The sequence below is a fragment of the Scomber japonicus genome, chromosome 11, assembly GCF_027409825.1.
Source record: "Scomber japonicus isolate fScoJap1 chromosome 11, fScoJap1.pri, whole genome shotgun sequence".
NCBI lineage: Eukaryota > Metazoa > Chordata > Actinopteri > Scombriformes > Scombridae > Scomber > Scomber japonicus.
The window spans coordinates 20,404,968-20,425,728 of NC_070588.1; the positions used below are offsets into that span (position 1 = coordinate 20,404,968).

The following is a 20,761-nucleotide window of genomic DNA, read 5'->3' on the forward strand; positions in this document are numbered from 1 at the left end:
TCTTACCCTTTTGACCAATCCCACTCCTCTTACCATAAACATGTCAAACCAAAGCTACGAGAACCAGCCAATCAGAGGCAGAGGAGGGCGGGCCATGACTTCGCCTTCCTAGATATGAGCACAAGATATGAGCATGTAAGTTATATTTCCATTTAATTTTAAAACAATTAAATGGACAAAAATGTTAAATTTTTAATCCAACTGTTTTTGATTTTTAGAAATTTCCTATTTCACATGAAATTAAATGGACTAATAATAGCTCATTCTAATTAAGCTTTATTACAATTATCTAGTCGAGCTGAAAAATAGAAGTAAACAATATTTGAAACATATAAAATGATTTACAAATGTTACTTAATTATTAGTCTGTACCCCTTGTTTGTTCGTTCGTTCATTCCTCCTATATATTATTTTATTGAATGTAAATATTATTATACATGTTATTAATATTAATATTAATATAGCCTTTTCTGACAATCCAAATATTTTGCTGCAATTTCACTTGCATATCCTACATCTGTATTTGTATTTTGTCTGCCAAGTTGTTGTTGTTGTTTTTTTTGTTAGTGTGTTTTTTCCACCCACGAGGCTAAACTCAGGGCAAAAGCATACTACACTAATGTGTACATGTTGTTGTTTTTTTCATTTTGGACTGTCCCTATCCGCTTGACTAAGTAGATGACAGATTCTTGTTGCTTTCCTTTGTCGAAAAAAACTTGCTAATGAACAAATGAGAAGTTTTAAAAAAGAGGGCTCCTCAAACTGTGGAAATCTTTAAAGCTAGCTAATTGTGCTTTTCCACTCGATACAGGTAATTATAAAACTAAAACAGAATTAAAACAGAATTCAGGCAATACAGTTTTAGTCTATGGTTTGTGAATGATTCAAATACTTGTTATTCTTTACAGTTGCGATCTGTGTGCAGCTTTGTAGGTTTTAAATCGCCCCTTTAGACATTTAAACCAGTTCCAGTTGGACCAACTCATGTGCTGTCTTCAGGTACTGTCGTAAATGTGGTACTCCTGTTTAAAAGGAGACAACAAATACATAAGCAATACATTTTATAAGTAGGCTAATTTGGCAATTATTTACATCATATGTATCATTATATTTATAATTGTATGAAGTAAGATTATACAATTACACATATAACGGATGTTATTAAAAGTAAGCTAGTATTTTTGTTCACATATTTAGTGTCATTTTTGGTTGTCTTGAAATGGCCAATGAAGTTCTTATTACAAGTTAGTGAATATGATTTAAGCCTGGCACATATCACTGTATCTGCAAGGCCTGACATTTGCATGCAGAGATATTCACATAGGAGTCTGGAAACATTTAACATAAGAATATGATAAGCTTTGTTCACTCAGATAACTGCCATAAGCAGAATAATGTCAGAACAGCAGAATATTCTGCTTACTAACAGAATTGAATGAATGATTGCATTGATGATATGATTAACTTATTCTCATACCTTCATTTCCAGGGGACAGTGTCACATTTGTCAAACTAATATAGGCCTACATAAGAAATAAATCTTTGAAATACATTGAAAAACCAAAAACCAAAGAAAATATATATGCTTACATTATTATTATAGTGCATGTATAATTATTAGTGGGACACTGATGGGGGACATCAGTGCTTTGATGTTGCAACCATGGTTGTATTAGATTACAACCCAATATATAGCAATCATAAGAAGAAGTGCAGCTTTAAGTTACTTTCACTCAGCAGCTGTGACAGATTTCAATTAAATTCAATGCAACTTTATTGGTATTACATTGCCTAGTCGAATGTGAAATAATACAACTAAAAAAATAATAAAACGGGTACAAAGGCTACATAAGTAAAGATCTCGTGGCATAAAGAAATGTGTAATATGTCATACCTGTTCAATCCAATACAACAGTTTATACATTTTCCGTTTTTGCTGACATTGTCAGAAAGGTGATAAGTGGTGGTGGCATACTGGGATGAATTATATTGACTGATTTCTTAATATTTTTTCCCCCCTCATGTATGTTAATGGTGTGAACAACATATTGAGAACACCATTTAATATAATGCACCCTAATACACCACCATCACCCACCATGACCTCAATAATAAACATAAAGTAGAATTATCCCCTTTCTAAAAGTGTCAATAAAAACTGAAAATGTATAAACTTCATAAATGTAGAATGTAAAGCAGAGCTGTTGTATTGGATGGAATTAGATTGCACAGATACATGTAATACAGAGGCCAATGAGTGTGTAAAATGATAACTTGAAAAACATAGATATTACATTAGAAATATAAATAGCTACAAATAAGAGTTATATAAACACTAACATTTAAAAATGTATTTAAAGATGTCCCCTCTGTATCTCTTTATATAGAGATCAACACAGGGAATGAACGCACCGCTGATTGATAGTCTCTACGGTGGTTGTGGGATGTCCGAGTGACACCTAAAGGCAGCACGAGCTGTTCTCTTCCTGAATCGCTATCTGACAGAGCGCCTCATGATCCGGATCACTTGTACACAGCTCACAGCGCTGAAACGCGGCCCCAGTTTAGGTAAGAAGGACTGATCACAACACTGCTGGAAAAACTTCATGTATCGGTGGCGACATGTCATGACATGAGTGACAACAACATGCCGCAACAGATACAGACGCTATCAGTTTGCTTTATCACAGTTGCGCTGTCCATTGTGGCCACGCTGGTCTGTGTGAACGAGAAAGGTAAAGTGACAGCTGCGTTATAATATTTGTTTTTATTACAAGCGCCCTGCTAGCTACAGCTAAGCTAATATCTAGTCGTGTAGTGGGAGCATTTGCACAGGTTTAAAGTACCGTTTTGTGTGTTTATATGTGGGTCTTTAGGACCCCGCAGACTCCTAGCATGGGCGGTGGAACAGGCGGAGAAAGGTGAAGTTACCCTCAAAGGACTGATCAGAGGTCAGTTTCAAATCCCCGATAAGTGTAAAGGTTGGGAAAAGAGCTGGGGATGGCTGATCTCCGGTCAGTTTATGTCGAACTGCTAAGCTACGCATTTTACCAACGACGTAAAGGATAAACATAGTCGGGGCCAGGATACAAAGAGTTGATCTGCATAAGCTATTGTAATGGTTCCTACGTTTAACTCTGTACTCATTGGCCCCAAAGTCCGAAACAGCCACTGGACGTTGTTTGGGATAGCGGCGCGGCTAGAAGCAAAGATCCACACCAGACGTCCGTCATAATCCGCAGTGTCAACATCTCCCTTCAACTCCCTGTCGTGGCGGTTACTGTGCAAGGACGCCTCGCCTGGATCAGACATGCAAGCAAACACAACGCGGGGCTTCTTGTGGTCGGACGTGGAGACGAGGACCTTGTTGAACATCTGGGGGGAGCAGGACATCCAGGTAGCGCTGGATGGAAACTTCCGAAACAGCTTCGTGTACCGCGACGTGTCCCGGAGACTGGGGGCGATGGGCTTTGAACGGACGCCGGAACAATGCAGGGTGCGGATCAAAAGCCTCAAGAGACAGTACTTGTTAGCGAAGGAGGGCAATCTGCGGAACAACGGACAGTATCACAAGATCTGTAAGTTTTACGACACCATGGAGAGGATTTTGAGCAACCGGCCCGCTCTTGACCCTCTGGAGTTAATGGACGGCGGCGCCGGAGGAGAGGAGGCCGTGGATGGCATGGAGGAGGATGGAGAGGATGGTCAAGACGCATACTCTGAGAGCACAGGGGAGTGTACTTTCCCTGCAGAGACTGAAGTGAAGTTGGAGTACCCAACTGTTCCCATCCCTATCCCGGTTAAAGTGACAGTGGGCAATAACAGTAAGTGCTCAATCCTAGTCCACATGCATTCATTCTTGTGTGTTGGATTTATATGGACCACGATTACTTGATTGTATTTGGTCAAAGATTCATTGCATAATATCTTAACCCCTGTCCACTTCAGGTACTCCAGTAAGACCACATAACAGCAGCCAGTCAGCCAGTAACTTGACAACCACGAGACCCAAGCGGCCCAGGAAGCGGCGCGCCAACTTCCCCATGGAGAAGCTGATGGAGCAGTTCCTGGAGCAGAGCGCCCAGGCGGAGGACAGCTTCTACCGGATGGAGGAGCAGCGATTGCAGGCGGAAGACCGTCGTAGAGAGGCCGAACACGCCAGGGAGCTGCACATGCTTCAGATGCTCGGTCAGATGTTCTCCAGCATCTCCTCCACCAGACCCAGCTCTGCAACCACCCCCACTACAACTGCTCCCCCCACCCGCGCTTCTGTGTTTTCCAGTGCCTCTCCATCATGCACACGTGGCCAGCCCGGTCATCTGAAGCGGCCTTCACCTCAGACAAACTGTTTCACCCAACAGAGTCAGCTATTGAACCCAGATCCCCAGGCATTAGGTATTAGTTTCGGTGTCATGCGAAGCCACGAGGTGGAATGTGTGAAGAGAAAATGGAAAATAGAGATGTATCAGAGCTTAGTGATCAAGCTGTCACTCAATTACTTGCATGTTACTGCGGATATCTCTGTTTTAGTTGTGTATTTGTTGTTTTGTTCCCAAATGTTTGTTTTCTTTGTGTGTATGTGTAAAAAGAGAAAAAAAGGAGAGATTAGAACCTGACTGAGGCCAAACAAGCACTCCACACTTTAATACTTCACTTTGTTTATTTCCTCAGTCTTTGAACGCTACAACAGCTTGGGGTCCACATCACACAGAGGCATGGAAGATGAACTCCTCTCACTGGTAAAGAGCACAGTCCCTCCACTGACATCTAAAAAGCATAAGGGACAAGATGGACGCATCGGGATCATTGGAGGATGCCAAGAGTACGTTTAGCAAAAAAACAGCTGCTGTTTTGGTTTCATTCCTTAATTTGATCTCTCCTGTGATTTGTCTCTAGCTCTAATTCTTTTTCATCTTTCACCCTTTAAAGCTATACTGGAGCTCCATACTTTGCTGCCATCTCTGCACTGAAAGCGGTAAGTTCTGACAGAATGATCATGTTCCTGCTATCTCTTTTGCTTTGGTTTCAGTGTTGATAGAGTGTGTTTTTTCTGTTCTTGTCTCCAGGGGGCTGATTTGTCTCATGTCTTCTGCACCAAAGATGCTGCAACTGTAATCAAATCTTACAGCCCTGAGCTCATAGTTCATCCTGTTCTGTAAGTACAGGTACAGTCTGCTTGCAACAATAATTAGCTGAATATGTTTCTGCTGTTTCATCACTGACAATAAGCAAATGTGTATTCTTATGTACTAACAAATATTATTTAGGACATTTAAACTTCTATATAACCACATATTTATGGTGATGTATTATTGATTCCTGCTTCACACATTCAGAATTCATTATGAGAGTTTAAACCTTCACAGTGCATCATGAAGTGTGATAACAACAGTCATAAGGCATTATAATTAGGATCACAGCACTGTTTAAGGTCAGAAATGACAATAGTATATAACTGGTCTACTCATGGTGCTTTATGCAGCCATAATGCATGGAGAGGGAGATTATGGCTTACCATGAAGCCTTTAAAACAGACATTTGTTATTATGAGATATGTGTTTATTGGTTTGTTTAAGTAAAATTCAATTAATTGTTCTGCTACTCATGGTTTTTAGATTTCTTACAATACAATACAAACATTCAAGATGTTAAATTGGCTGCATTGTGTTTGGTAGAGTGAAAAGGAGAGGTAAACAGAAAACTTCCACTTTGAATTTCTGTCAGACCTTCATCCCCTTCAGACATTTATCAAGACATATAAAAATACTCTGCTTTGATTCATTTGTATCTGATATGGGTTTTCCACAAAAAGTTAATTACATAATCAAAAATTCTTGAAGTTCTTAAAAAAAATCCACCCACTGCTTCTACCTCATAAAAAAATTGTCTCTATGAATATGCAAATCATTTTCATTGTAAAAGTGTAACTGCTGGGCAGTAGATGTCACTGAAAGGTTCATTCTCAGTGTTTGTGCACAGGAGGCCAGTCTCCATATCAGACTTGTGTAAATTGCTTACTGGACCAGCATTGACTCCTAACTAGTTGTCCTAAATCATTCTTGTATGTCAGCCACTTAAACTCAGGTGTATTCAATCACATAGAAACTCTCCTCTTTCAGTAGCTGAATGTTAAAATAGTATCCCAGTGTCACTCTGCAAAGCGAAGGCCAAACCTTCAAGTGCAGTAACAATGAGCAAAACACATTTTTAATTGCAGAGACTTTAACGTTTTGAATAAGGGTGTCAGAAACAACACAAATCCTGCACTGAAAAGAAATATGATTTTGATTTTCATTCATCTTAAATGTCTTGAGAAAGTGACTATATAGTTATAACCGCCTATGACTGTTGTGAAGGGCCATCATAATGCATTATAAATACTCACAGTCATAGAAACACACACAAAAAAGTATATTCTAGAAGTAGTAGAGTGTAAATGCCAACAATAAGTCCGACAAGCCCTACTGGAAAATATTTACCATTTTTGCAAATATCCAATAATATACAAGGTATGAACTTGATGACATAGCATGCAGAGATACACAGGCATATATTTTTAAACCACTTGTCTATGTGTGTACACCGTTGCCATGGCAGCATTGAAAGGACTTTTTGTCTATGAAAACAAGTATTATATATGTATAAGGCATGAAGAAGAGTTTTAAGAATATAACTAGGATTAGACTTATAATAATATGTGCATTTGAACACATCTAACTTGGTGTTTGTATGTGTGTGTGTGTGTGTGTGTGTGTGTGTGCATGTTTTAAGGGACAGTCCTAATGCAGTGGAAGAGATAGAAAAATGGCTCCCAAGACTGCACGGCCTTGTGGTGGGACCAGGTCTAGGGAGAGAAGACTTCTTATTAAAAACAGCCAAGGCACGTGGAATACATTCACACTCCCTTGCACCCAAAACTGCCTCTTAGTTCAGCTGCTTATGCATAACCACCACATAGAAATAAATATATATAACAGTTATTAGATAGAAACACAAGGTAATTCCACATGTTGGTGGCTCCCTATGACTAGTAATAAATTTAACTTGAATTCCCAGAAAAGATGAGTAAATGTGCCAGAAAAATGGAGGCAGATCTCATACTGGTGATTCTGACTTTCTCTGAAAGAAGCACACGCACACTGATGCTTGGGTGACACTCTTGAGCCTTTATTGATCAGTCCCTTTGTGTGTAGACAAATAAAAAACATGACACAAGCATATATTTCGGGTTGGAAGTGTAGCCCGCTTTTTATTAGACTGATGTAATGAGTTTACCTGTACATTAAGATTTTGTTGAGTGCAACTCTAAGAGAACATTACAGTGTACTTGTTGGACCAACAATCTGTGAATAGCACTGTATTTAACATGATGTCTGGATAACACATTTTCTCTCTCTTACAGGACGTGATAGAGAAGTCTAAAGCAAGAGATATTCCTATAGTCATTGATGCAGTGAGTACTTGTCTTGATAAAATCAAGTTTCAGCTGTTGAACAGATGGGGTTTTATTAGTAAGGCCATGCAGAATCACAGAGTGTGTGTGTGTGGTTTGTTTGTTTTCATCAGGATGGATTATGGCTTGTTACACAGCAACCATCTGTTATCCAAGGGTACCAAAAGGGCATCCTTACACCTAACTTCATGGAGTTCACCCGACTGTATGAGGCACTGGTGAGTCTCTCACTGCTGTTCAGCTTACTGCCCAATTGATGCAGAGCATGTTGCATATACTTCTGTGTGTGTGTGTGTTAATGCATGTTATTGGTTTCATCCTGCTGTCTCAGCATCACGAGCAAATGGACAACAGTGATCACCAACGCAGCGTCATGCAGCTCAGTGTAGCTATGGGCAACCTCACTGTGGTGCTAAAAGGAGAACAGGATCTTATTACAGATGGCAGTAAAGGTCTGTATAAAGCCTACATTGAATAAACCAAGTACAGGGTGTCCATAAAGTCTCTTTACAATTTAACACATTTATTACAGAAGCAAATCTGTGGAAATTAATTATCACAAAACGAGGAGTAGATATTGAAGTTTTTTTTGCCTCATTTAATACACCTCTTTATGGGCCATGTTCCCTGTTTCATAGCCTCATCAATGCTGGCAATGGCATCAGTGGTCTTTTGCTTCAGGTCGTTGATGTCCCGTATCTTTGTTCCACACACAAATGCAATGTGATTAAAAACTTTGAAAACCACTGAGTACATAGAACAAATCTGATTAACATGTCTCATCAATTGCTTTTGTAAAGAGACTTTGTGGACACCCTGTATAACTCATTCTTTCTCAGTTTGTCATTTTCCTTTTCCATTGGTGTAAATCCCTACTCAAATATTTATCAAGGTACCTCTGAGATAGTTGTGACTGTGCACAGGTATCATGTCGTGTCTTCTTGTTTTCAGTGGTCTCGTGCAGTATTGAGGGCAGTGGGAGAAGATGTGGTGGACAGGGTGACCTTCTGTCTGGATCTTTGGGAGTGCTAGCACACTGGGCTCATGCTGCTTCAGCAGCTGGACTAATAAGAAGGTGGAGACATTATTGGCTGTTTGTGCATTGTGTTTTAATCAGAGTTTATTGCACTTTGTAAACGACAACATTTTTAGTTTTAGATTGAAATATACATCACCTACAAAATGCACAACACTTTACATTATATGAACTTTTTCAAAACATAATGTCAGTGTAAGGATTGATTTTTATCTGGTTTGCATTCACTTAAGCATGTTATAAAAGTCAACTTGCAGATAAATCTGTCTTTATTATATATGTTATTTTATGTTTCCCTATACATCACTTGTGTCCTCCAGTATGAATCCATCAATGGTCGCAGGATACGGGGCCTGTGCTCTCACCAGACAGTGCAACAATCAAGCCTTCCAGCAGCACGGCAGGTCCACTACCACCTCAGACATGATCCAGGAGATTGGCTCAGCCTTCAAGAAGCTCTTTGAAAGCTGAAAACTGCCAAATGAAATCAGACATTGTGTTTATGAACTTATACATAGTCAGTTTTGCATTCTTACAAAAAAACAAAAGACAAAAAAGATAAAAACACTGAGGAAGACAGATGAACTTTTCTTATTTGCCAGCTTCTGGGTGGGCTAGTGGCAAATGCTCTCATCAAGTTTGATTTGAATATAGGTAATAGAGGTGTGGACTAATCTGATGCAAAAAAACACACTCATATATATTGTTTGAAGTATATAATAAAACCTATGTTAAAAAAAAACACAACAGACAGTCCTCTGTGTCTTCAGTAGTGTTATGGGTGCAAACATGAGGTTTCTAAATTATTCCCAGCCCACCAAAGAGACTGAGATTGTAAGATACATTGAGTCAAAGTGTTGTTTGAATCTTTGAAATAAATAATACATCTGATTTTGTCTGAATGACCTTTTCGTAAAGCATTCTACCTGACATGGAAGCAGTGATGTGTTGCAGCAGGGTGGCAATATTAACCTGCATTATGTGAACACATCACGGGTCAATTCTGTTTGCCAAGATCATCTTTATTGGCCAAGTCTGTTGACACATACAAGGAATATTAGTGCTTCTCAGTGTATACACAGAATAACAACTCAACAATCTATATATACACAAAGAATATCTATAAACAAGTCAAACTGTTTCTGTGAACTGGATACAAATAGTGCAAGGAAATGAGCAGCGCTGAACTCAATACAATGTTGGGGAGTAACTAGTTACATGTCACAGTGTTATGTAATTTTATTACAAAATAAATGGAACTAATCTGTTAATGAGAAAAATGTGTATTAAATTACAGTTGATGATAAAGGGGGTTACATCTGAAGTCAGACCTTTTAAGATTCAGCTCAGGAGGAGGGTTTTTCCCTTATTTTTCAAATATTGAATATGTTACTGAATACATATATTTCTGTTTTTAATTATTTGGAATCATTGTCATTTTGTAAATAAATCAAGGTGTGAACCTTATTTGGAACACACATGGACTTAAATGGTGTCACAATTAAGTTCATGCCAGACTTTTGACTTTTTTCATAAAATACCTTTATGTTATATTCAAAAAATCATTGAAATTCATTTTCAATTCAGAGGTAAATCTTGCTTTATAAGAAATGATCTCCCTTATATATCATGTCAGTATCCATGACAATCAAAAACTTAGATTTTGGTGGCTTAATAGGTACACTTACCCTAACAGTTGAAAACAAATTAGAGTAGCCTAATCAAAAAGTAATCAAATGTAATAATTTACATTACTTTCTAAGTAATTGAAATAGTTACATTACTTATTACATTTTAAATAGAGTAACTAGTCATCTGCAACCTACATTTCCAAGGTAACCAACCCTGTGTAAATAGAATTAGTCCCCGGTGTTAGTTGAGTATCAAAGCTTAGCAATACATAGTTGATATTCACAAAAAAGTACAAAACATAACCCGTAATAGTGTTAATAAAGGACCGTCCTCACTGAGAATGATAAGTATTCTACAACCGTCAGGACAACGATGTGAGCCAGCGATGTGAGGTACGCGCTGCGCGCTCCAGCTGTGTGTGCTGTCATTAATGAGATGTTACTGCTGTATGTGAAAAAACAGGAGATTTCAGAGGCGGGTGCTGATTCAGTGTTGATCAGAAGTCTTTATTTCAGACATGTTATAATATAAACCAAACTGACCCACAGCAGGAGAAGGATTTTGATCGTTTTATTTTTATATTTTTATTGTTCATCAAATCGCTCTGAAAGTGATATCAACGATATCGTTTACCTCTACCGTTATAGCTATAGTTGTGGTGTGAAGTCCCCCATCCACATGAATTAGAACAATTTTTCAAACTATAAATGTATGGTTATATTTATAGTTATCCTTCTCGGTGTGAACGGACCTTGTTCATCATTTAACTGTTAGTGGTTGCTATAGCGCTTCATACTACTGCCCATGCGCAAAGCAGCAGTCGTTTATTCGGGTGCTTTAGCTATCAGCTAGCATTAGCTGCTGCTACTACGTACCGACTCCCCACACATGATCTGGCGATAGCAACAGGATCATATACATACTACGTACTGAAAAACGACTGATATCAACACAGGTAAGTCATTCTAACAACTGGTTAGCTACCAACAAGACCCGTATGCTGTAGAGTTTGTTTTGCGGTGATAAACATGACGTTTCGTACTGTATTGCCATAGCTGCGTTAAAGGCTAGCATGAGCTAATGTAGCTAACTGTTACAGTCCTTTTAAAGTGTCAAAATGAGTGCGAACAATGTTCCTAATGATTCAGGTTGTTTCTGTGTTTGTGTAAGGTTAGTTATGTTTGGGATTAAAGTGTTCTGTGTGTAGTGAACCAAAAATTGAAGGGGAAAGAAGTGGCTCCTCAATGTTTCCCTTTCGCGTCAATCTTGATGTTTGTCCAGTCATTTAGTCGTTTGATAAAACTTAACTTTTCAGCAAAAGATTACAACCAGCTGGCGTTACAAGTTAAACTAAAGTCTAATGTTATTGTTATTTTAGCCAACCTAAAACTTGGATAGTGAGAGTTAACTCGGGGTTAGCTGGAGCTTAGTTTTACGCGCTAATCAGGACTAGCAAGATGTTGGAGCTCAACTGCTTTTTTATAGAAATAGTACTCCATTTCAGCGCTGCATGCGTTAGCGATGGATTTGACGTAAGTGTGTTAGTGTATCACTTTGCTACACATCGACTCGGTGATCTAAAACTAACTAACCAACCAGCTAACGCTAGCCATCACACAGCTTTGCGCTATCTTTCTTGATGCTGGACACACAGATGTTGGGCTCAGTAATAACACAAAGTACTCCATCTGCAGTCAGCTGGCTCCTGTTTACATCAGCTATGATCTGAGCTATTTCTCTCCGGTGCCAAACCACCTCGTTATGTTGGCAGCTTTATAGTACACGTACCAGTTTTCAGAATGGCTGACTGCTGGTCGGCTACCCCCTCCCCCTCATCACGTTTTTGACCATCACAGTGAAGATTTCCGGACTGATTTCAAGCAACCCGCACAAAACAATCCCGACAGAAACATGAGATGATATCCTCAGTAACAGAAATCAGAGACGTCCGATGTAGTGTGGCTTTCTAGCAACAATAGACGCTTTAACAGTGATTTGTTGTTAACAGGTGCAGGTGTCGGATTGTCCTGTGATAAAGACGGATCCGCAATGTTGAACCCGACCAATGGCGACCCAGGCCACGTTGTCGTCAATTATGTTGAGGAGTATTTGGACCTGGTGGAGTCCCTGCCTTTTGATTTGCAGAGGAGTGTGTCTCTCATGAAGGAAATTGATGCCAAGTATCAAGGTAAAGACTCTAGACACGATGTTTCAGGCACACCACAGTCTTTCATATATTACTACTTCAGTCAAATATATAAGTTGCAGCAAAAACATTGTGTCATTAACATACTGAATGACAACTTCATTTTACTTTCTACTTTATTTATTAGTTAACAGTATTATGATGAGAAACTGACATGTAGCTGTTATATCTTAAAAAGTTACTTGGTTAGAGAGTGTTTTTTTTGTTTAGTTTTTTAAGTAATCAATAGGCAAGGTAGCAGTATGTTTGTCTTCCTGTGTGGTTGTGCATCACAAGTGCACAGCCACACATATCTGCTTAACATACAGTTAAGCAGATATGAATACTACATCTTTATATCCATGAATATTTAATCAGCAGCAGCTTTTAAACTCCAAAAGCAGCACTCTTGCAGCTACTAAGTACTGAAGCAGGTGCTTAACAACTCAACACAAATTATATAGTACTGTGTAGACATGCAGCTGCTATGTGCTGTTACAGAGAATAATGTATGAACCCACTGCTAGGCTCTAGTATGACAGCTACCACTTTGGTCTTTAACAGTCACACCCCCTGTAATAACTACAAACCACAAGACTGTCTAGATCAATATACAGAGTGCACCTTTAATGAGACTAAAGATACTTTTATCTGCAGCTGCATGTTGGCTGCATGTTTGTTGTCTTTACACCTCAGAAATGTAACTTTAAATGAATTTAAAATGACATCTGAAATCAGAAATCAATTAGTTCAGTAGCATTGCAGTTGACATACTGTGATGTCGTCCTACATCTTCCTACATTTGTTCACTCTTCCAAAGCTTCAGAAAATGTACTCACAATATAGAAGCTTAAAGTGTATATTTATTCATCCGTGTGTGCCTTTTTGAGAATATTTTTGATGATTATCTTTCTTCTTTCTTCTTTGCCAGATGTTCTGAAGGAGCTCGACGATGCTTATGAGCGGTATCGCAAGGAGTCCGACTCACTTCAGAGGCGCAAGCTTCAGTTATCCATTCAGAGGGCACTGATCCGCAGTCAGGAGCTTGGAGATGAGAAGATTCAGATTGCTGGTCAAATGGTAAGTGCAGATCATCCTGCAGCTGCTCCGGTGATGCTGCTCAGTGGCTAACTAACAGGTCTGTGTATATGTAGCCGTTGTTGTATAGAGCAGCGATTTCATGGAACATGTTTTCATACCAAATCTGAACTAGATCATTTTTTTTGAAAATAGTTTATATAGCCATCCTAAAATACCTTTTTTGTACAGGGATATATCAGACTTTCCATTTGAATATCCCTGAAAACATTACCAGTAAAAAAACATATTTGAACATTTGCAGGACTCCAGCAGTTAACACTGAAACAGCTTATTACAGTACACACGAGAGGGTTAACAGGCACATAACCGTATTTAACCTTTGACATACATTTTGTATGTCAAAGTCTAGTGGTTGTTATGGCACCCCCTGAGTGCCTTCTGTTGGCTGCCTACCTGAGTGCCACTGCTTGGATGGGGAAAATCATACCTTTGCCATATGACTACTACATAGTTATTACTACTAACTAGTTACTAACCCCTAACCCTAAAGAAGAGAGAGAGCAGTTATATTAGGATGGAATTAATAACTGTAGTGATATGTCAATCCCATGAGTTTTAGCATCATTTGATACCATTTTTATGTATGGTCCTTGTGGTTGTTGAGATATTCAACATTTATTATTGGCATGTCGTGTTGAGCAGGAAACCTAAAAAAATTGGCCTGAAATTGCTTGTAAAAGTCACAAAAATATTTTTTCAGCTGGACAACCACCCTAATATCTTACCTATGGGTGTCATCTAACTAAAAAATAGGGTGACAGCTTGTACCAAAACATGTCCGCAAAAGTCTTAACGGAAGCCCTTTTCATAATTGGCCCCCTGACTATAGTGAAATATTGCAACATTCAACTGGATAACAAATAGTAATCTAGTAATGCTTCAACCTTTTCTTTTCAATCTGTTAAACTGAGTAATGGAAGCCCTACACCCACACTAAAACAGCTTTAGTCTAAATCATAGTTTTTTAAAAAGTTTCACCCTCAGATGGGCAAAGTTTACAAGTATTTAGTCATCCACATATACTCAGACAGAGCTTTATAATAAAATATGAACATTTTTTGTTTCAGGTGGAGTTGGTCGAGAATCGAACGCGTCAAATCGATTGGCACTCTGAACTCCTCCTTTCCTCACAAGAACTCCCAGAGAGCCATGTTCCCATAGCAACATCTATGGCAAACAATTCAGCATCCATGATGTCGTCGTCGTCGTCATCATCAGCTGCCATAACTCCAGGCAAAACTGGCCACCACGACAAGAAGCGCGATGAGGTCACGCCAGGCTCAGGCGGCGGAGACAAAGCCGGGGGGAAACGCTCAAGACGACAGAAAAATGGGGAAAGCAGGGAAAGTTACGGGGGCATGGATACATCTGAGGATGTTGGAGTAGGGGCTTCTCGGGAAAAGAGGGCCAAAACATCTTCTAAGAAGAAGAAAAGGTCCAAAGGAAAATCTGAGAGAGAAGTGTCACCTCCAGACCTGCCCATTGATCCAGATGAGCCAACGTACTGTCTGTGCGAGCAGGTGTCCTACGGCGAGATGATTGGCTGTGATAACGACGAATGTCCCATCGAGTGGTTTCATTTCTCCTGTGTCGGCCTTCATCATAAGCCCAAGGGCAAGTGGTTTTGCCCCAAGTGTCGGGGTGAGAATGAGAAGACCATGGACAAGGCCTTGGAGAGGGCTAAGAAGGAGAGAGCATACAACAGGTAGCTCGCTCTGCCTGGCCAAATGAACACTAATGCTTCAAATTTGTATTTCGTGTCTTGTCCTCGTTTCCATTTACTGTTAAGGCTGTTCAAAAAGAGTGACGAGTCGGTCAGAGTGATCTTGTAAATAGTTATTTTTGTAACTGCTACATAGCTGACAAGATTTCTTCCTCCTGGTCAGAATAATTTGTAAAGAATGTACATGTTCGACCTGCATGTGTGTAAGCAGCTGTCCTGCACTTACATCCCCTTTTTGTTTGTCATGCACACATCACTCACTCAGATACATGCCCAGTTAACTAATAAAACATTTCTAAACAAATAAGAATATTATGGTTTTAATGACCTCTTACAAGCTTCTGCTTTTGAAATTACTTTCACCTCCACTCTCTGAATAACACACTGTAGTGAGCAGTAGATTAAAGTTTGGGACACTGACAGGTGTGGTGTCATTGCAGTTTTTGCATCTATAAGATGTATTGTGAATGCAGGAATGTTTGAGGGCACTAAAAGGTGCAGAAATTTCACTCAAATTTTTAGTAAAGTTAGAATTCATTATAAATGAGCCATATAGAAGTCTTTCTAAGGGTGAAAACAATGAGAGCTGCATATTGAACTTGAAGACTTTCAAAGTATACAACCTCATTAGTTACAATTCAGCCCTTTTTAAATGTTATTGACATTTAAAGTATCTGCAGAACTGGACAGCATGCAGTTAACTGTCTTATTTTCCCCTCAAGACTATTTTGACATGATCAGTTAGCTTTGGCCAACTGGTCATGTAACACCATGTTGCTATAGCAAAGATCTATCTCCAATGTTGTGTTTTCTTGTGGATAGCTGCTCATATTTGTATACAAAACCACTTTACATGATGGTAGTGCCATAATTTTGGGTCTTTGGACATAAAAAAGCAGCATATGTATATAACTTCTATCAAAGCAAGAAAAGTATGTTTAGGTCAAATATTACATTTGCAGTTACAATAAAGAAATTCCCAAAAAAGACTGATTTAGCCTTTTTTTTTTATTTACAAGTGCTGAAAAAATGACATGGGGGACAACCAGTGCAAAATCTGTACATATATTCAGTTGCAGGTTTCTTATATACATGAGTAATGAATGGGAACATGAATGCACTCTTTCTGTCATGCATGTAACAGAGTTCACAGCACAGCAAAGACATGGTATAAAGATCTCTGATTTAGTTGTAGTCCATGATGCTCAGACTGCTCATTCTCCCAGGGAAAAGTAGGACAATCACACTGGAGCTCAGACAAACTGCCTTGTGAAAACAAACTGACAACAGATCAGGGGCACAACAGAAAAGGACCTATGACTTCATTGATAAACCCTCCAGGACATGAAACATAATTAGTCATGGGGCGTTATCACAGAAAGTTAGAGCACACCAAAGATTTGGGGTAATGGCCCACAAGTCCATACTGACAAAACATAAAGGCAAGATTCAGCACAAATCCCCTGATGGGCTGGAAAAAGGGGGTAGAATATAAAAAATAAATCCCTCTTGACGGGCAAGAAAAAAAAACATTCTATGAAGGGAAGTTGAAGGTAAAGTGCATAAAAGCTTAAAATCAAAAAAGGTGGGTGGGGGGCAAAAATTAAGAGGCTCTCCACTAAAACTTTGCAGCACACAGCTTAACAATGGAGAGAGCAGCTATCAGGATTGCCAGGTCAACTATCTCTCCAGCTTTGTTCTACAATGGCAGACACACGCTTCTCGTACTCCCGCTTGTTCTCCTGGTAGAGCTGAGCCGCCTGACTGTTGGCTGGACTGTTGGGATTTGGTTCATCAAGCAAGGACTGAGGAGGAAAAGAAGAGAAATACTCAAGTTAAGGTTGTTTTAGTGGAAAATAACCAACCTGCATCAATCTATTAAATCTATTCAGTCACATGCCTTCAAAATGCTCAAACTATATCAAGTGAATCCATTTTTACCTAAATTAATTACCAGTACACATTTTGTCATCAAATGACTCACTTTGTCAACATAGCTTCAAAAATGAGGCAGCAAATACTTTGATTTAAAAAAATGAATACAATCCACAGCATAATTTACTGTCAAATGTCCAATTCTACAAGTTTTTTACACCCCAAAATTTGTATATACTGCAAATCTTTCCCTGAGCATACTTTACTTTTGCAAATGTGTCTTTTTAACCTTACTCACTAAGAGCAGTGATTGTGTACAGTTTTATATTGTGTGTTGTACTGTGGAGGGTCTCTAACATAAAAAATGTCAATATAATATATAGTTTGCTTTTTAAAGTTTCATATTGTGAACTCAATAAAGTGTGTTTGTGTTACACTTTACAGAACAGTAAAATAAAGGCGTACCCACACTTTTAAAAATCTAGTCAATGACATTTCCTACCTGGATGGATGTAAGAATAGATGACACATCATAAGTGGGACTCCAACGATTCTGTAGGATGTCCAAACATATACTGCCATCTGCATAGACTGTGGATAAAAACATGATTACACTCCAACCACAAATAACTCTGTAATGTGCCAGAGATTGAGACACTATTCCTACCATTTGGATGAAACATCTTTGACACAAATCGTACTGTGGGGGGTTTGTTGGGGTATTCTTCTGTGAACTCTACAATGAGTTTAAAAGTACCTGTGACAAAGACAAGACACAAAGACTTTTATTTATATGCCATGACATCAGACTGTTTATGATGAGGCATGTTTCAACGACTCCCCCTAAACTGGACAAAACACACTGTGTATTACACTTTTTTTTTCCAACTAATGAAAAGAAAAGAGAAAAAAATCAGTTCTGCTTTATACAGTTTAGTAGTTTTTGAGAAATATTTACAAGAATATTTACTTGACTTGCAACAGTTACTTGGTAACATCATATATAACAATATGTTTCATATTATTTAAGTTTATTGGGGATTTTTTTTATTTGATTTTTTATGAATTAATAAATACCCAACAGAAAAATGAATGATGAATGAGTAGTAATGAAACAGGCATGTGTGTGAAGATATTAATAATAAAGGGCTAGAGTCACGAACAAGGTGAAATACTCACCGTCCTCAAAAGGAGTTCCTTCAGGGCTGTGATACAGGGGGGGGGGAAAGGGTATTTAGTTATTGATTTCACACTTCAACTCACAAAAATGTGTTTTATCCATGAACATTATTGGCTGCACATCAAAGTCTTACCCAAAAATGACTGCATTCCACACCATGATGTTGTTTTCAGACGGGGCACCACTGACACCAGCAGGGGGATCCTCTTGTAGCCTTCAAAACCAAATAACAGACGGAATAATGGAAACTCTACAACGCACATGTTAAGACAGGAAACTAGACTTCTTCTGCCAATGCTGACTCAAATAATCCAGTTTCCTCTTCCAACAATTAGCCACAGCCAAAATTAATATTTCAAAAACTCACTAAAGTGGCTGGTGGTATGTATTGAGGATGAGAGTATATAGACTTACTTGCCAAACTAAAATTATTATTAGTAGTATTTTACACAAAATGAAATCACTCTGCTTTAAAAATTAAATATGTCACAATAAAGCCACTGTCTCTGTAAATCAAATCAAGTCAGTGCCATGAATGTCAGTATTGACATTGTAATTTACTATTATCTGCTATGTAACATCTTAAAAGTTATATCAGATTAGATGTACAGTACACTGTCATTACTGAGTAGTTGGTACCATAGGTAGCCTCAACATGTGGCAGCTTAAAGTCATAACTAACTTTACATTGAGTAGTAGTATAGGTTTGACATTTATAGAAGCTGCTATGTAATGTTTGTAATATTTGACTTGTACCTAAAGTTAACATGAACCCATATTAAGCATCTAATAGGTAATAAAGTCAGAGAAACTAAGCCTCTCAGCGTGGTAGTTGGTTGCACAATACCTCTCCTCTTTCATAGTGACCCCCGCTGACTAAATAGGAACACCGCTGTTACAAGGTCAAGACTAAAATGTTAATCTCGTACACCGTCTGCAACAAGCAGGACACACATCCAGTCAATTCTCAGACTGTCTGTCTCACAATCCCAGCTGGTCTTGTCAGGAGGTTTTAATGGTTTACACTGAGAAACACATATCATTACTTCAAAACTCAGCTCCAGGTTACTTTCAATTCCCACACTGACCTAAATCAGACGTCTATCTATGAAGATCTGTCTAACAGCCAGTATATGCAAGCCAGAAGATAATAACTAGGTGCAATTAAGATATCAGATATCTAAAATCTCCTGACTATTAACAGCGGGCTGAGAACATGTATGAGGACCCTGAAGTAACCAGGCTCATTTAAATGAATATTACAATTGATTAAAAATAAAATAAAATAAATGTAACCATCCTCTTTGGACAAAGTGTTCTGTTAAAACATATCAGGACAGTTTAATGCGGAGTAAAGTACGAGCCCAGTACCTGGGCTACACTGAGGATCCTGACATTAATTCATGCTGTTTTCATCTGAGATTACAGGACAACACACTGTGATGTCACATCTCGTTGACTGTACCTTTGATTACCAATTTACTACACCTACCAAAGTTGATTTACTGACCACATATATTTAGGATAGCTATGTTGGTTAACACCGTACAGTATCTTATTGTTATGGAAACTATAAACTTAATTAACTTATTTTGTTTGGACAAAGGATAAAATTACCACCTGGTCACTTTTCGTGGATATTTAAGTGGCAGCTCGTAAACTGGAAGTCGTAAAGAGTTAAAGTAAACCAGTCGGCTAACCTGCTAACAGGTATCGGTTAGCACTGTTAGCCTCTTAACTACAGGTGAGTAACGCCATTTCACCAACATATTTCAGGTTTGTAAAAAAAAAAAAAAAATTAAACACAAGAGGAACTACACAACATTTAAATTAATGTCAGATTTCACTGTGGAAATTGGAGAAAATATAGCTCTATGATGATAAATTGCTGGTTAGCTATAGGAAGCTACTGTTAGCTGTTTTTGACAAATCATAGCGAACGTTATCGGCGTCGACCATTAACTCACCGTTTAAAATCTCTCATAAGTCTCCTTCTAGCCGGGGTTGACATGGCTCAACTTGTGAAACGCGAATTGACAACACTGATATTTTAACAGGACTTTGTTTTCTATCAAAACGTCGGTGTATTTAATGGTTATTGGATACCATCCCAGAGTTAACCCGTTCACAGCCGCCTTTTGCCGTCGCTCTCTGATAATCTGGCCTCCCCTAGCGAGCCCAGTGAGGTTTAAAGGACGATACCACATCATGAAGAGAGGGGGGTGGTATGAATGCTAAATTACACACATTTGTCTGGTTTTGGAATATTTGTACAGGTTTACGTCGCCGTGTCGTTACGTTACGTTACATTGGTTGCTTTCGCACATATATTCATGATGTACACTTGCAAAATACGCAGTTCTATTGTCAGTTTATTTAACTGCTTTTGTTTTATAAACCCCCCCTTTCCATTTCCAGTGGCGGAGGCGCCGTCTGTCAAGGAGGCGTGGTTGCGATGACGCGATGTTTGTGCAGCGCAACGACGACGGTGATGACGATAACGATGATGAAGGTTGGGCCTTTCAACCGGCCTGTCAACTTGTTAATTTTACTGGGAACATTGATCCAACTTCTGA

General features: G+C 38.7%; 3 protein-coding genes across 6 annotated transcripts; 2 read left to right on the forward strand and 1 right to left on the reverse strand.

The window, feature by feature from the left end:
* The first annotated feature begins 16 nt into the window (after positions 1-16).
* Positions 17-9,380, forward strand: naxd (NAD(P)HX dehydratase). 4 transcript variants are annotated; one of them, XM_053329037.1, is made up of 11 exons: positions 115-135; positions 2,388-2,568; positions 4,672-4,822; positions 4,930-4,975; positions 5,067-5,155; positions 6,772-6,880; positions 7,403-7,453; positions 7,567-7,671; positions 7,785-7,905; positions 8,405-8,528; positions 8,810-9,380. In XM_053329037.1, the coding sequence occupies exons 2-11, from the start codon at positions 2,514-2,516 to the stop codon at positions 8,958-8,960; spliced, it is 1,002 nt and encodes a 333-aa protein (XP_053185012.1). In that variant the 5' UTR covers positions 115-135; positions 2,388-2,513; the 3' UTR covers positions 8,961-9,380. The 4 variants fall into 4 exon arrangements, with proteins under 4 accessions (XP_053185013.1, XP_053185012.1, XP_053185011.1 ...); XM_053329035.1 differs by lacking the exons at positions 115-135; positions 2,388-2,568 and adding exons at positions 2,876-3,824; positions 3,949-4,395; XM_053329038.1 differs by lacking the exon at positions 2,388-2,568 and having other exon boundaries at positions 17-135.
* Positions 9,381-10,936: 1,556 nt separating this feature from the next.
* Positions 10,937-15,657, forward strand: ing1 (inhibitor of growth family, member 1). The gene is made up of 4 exons (XM_053329061.1): positions 10,937-11,076; positions 12,130-12,309; positions 13,238-13,386; positions 14,475-15,657. The coding sequence occupies exons 2-4, from the start codon at positions 12,171-12,173 to the stop codon at positions 15,114-15,116; spliced, it is 930 nt and encodes a 309-aa protein (XP_053185036.1). The 5' UTR covers positions 10,937-11,076; positions 12,130-12,170; the 3' UTR covers positions 15,117-15,657.
* Positions 15,658-16,428: 771 nt separating this feature from the next.
* On the reverse strand, positions 16,429-20,323 carry ube2al (ubiquitin conjugating enzyme E2 A, like). Its single transcript, XM_053328335.1, has 6 exons — positions 20,153-20,323; positions 18,319-18,399; positions 18,185-18,210; positions 17,673-17,762; positions 17,508-17,596; positions 16,429-16,935 (listed from the first exon to the last, which is right to left on the reverse strand). The coding sequence occupies exons 1-6, from the start codon at positions 20,194-20,196 to the stop codon at positions 16,807-16,809; spliced, it is 459 nt and encodes a 152-aa protein (XP_053184310.1). The 5' UTR covers positions 20,197-20,323; the 3' UTR covers positions 16,429-16,806.
* Positions 20,324-20,761: the final 438 nt, after the last annotated feature.

Bases quoted from the DNA above. Each gene is read 5' to 3' on its own strand.
- naxd (XM_053329035.1), top strand. From the start codon at position 3,311: ATGCAAGCAAACACAACGCGGGGCTTCTTGTGGTCGGACGTGGAGACG. The intron at 6,881-7,402 runs GCACGTGGAATA...TCTCTCTTACAG, and splicing joins TCTTATTAAAAACAGCCAAG to GACGTGATAGAGAAGTCTAA. The intron at 8,529-8,809 runs GTGGAGACATTA...TGTGTCCTCCAG, and splicing joins GCAGCTGGACTAATAAGAAG to TATGAATCCATCAATGGTCG.
- ing1 (XM_053329061.1), top strand. From the start codon at position 12,171: ATGTTGAACCCGACCAATGGCGACCCAGGCCACGTTGTCGTCAATTAT. The intron at 12,310-13,237 runs GTAAAGACTCTA...CTTCTTTGCCAG, and splicing joins AATTGATGCCAAGTATCAAG to ATGTTCTGAAGGAGCTCGAC. The intron at 13,387-14,474 runs GTAAGTGCAGAT...TTTTTGTTTCAG, and splicing joins TTCAGATTGCTGGTCAAATG to GTGGAGTTGGTCGAGAATCG.
- ube2al (XM_053328335.1), bottom strand. From the start codon at position 20,196: ATGTCAACCCCGGCTAGAAGGAGACTTATGAGAGATTTTAAACG. The intron at 17,763-18,184 runs GTGAGTATTTCA...TCTTTGTCACAG, and splicing joins AGGAACTCCTTTTGAGGACG to GTACTTTTAAACTCATTGTA. The intron at 16,936-17,507 runs GTAGGAAATGTC...TTTCCTCCTCAG, and splicing joins CTATTCTTACATCCATCCAG to TCCTTGCTTGATGAACCAAA.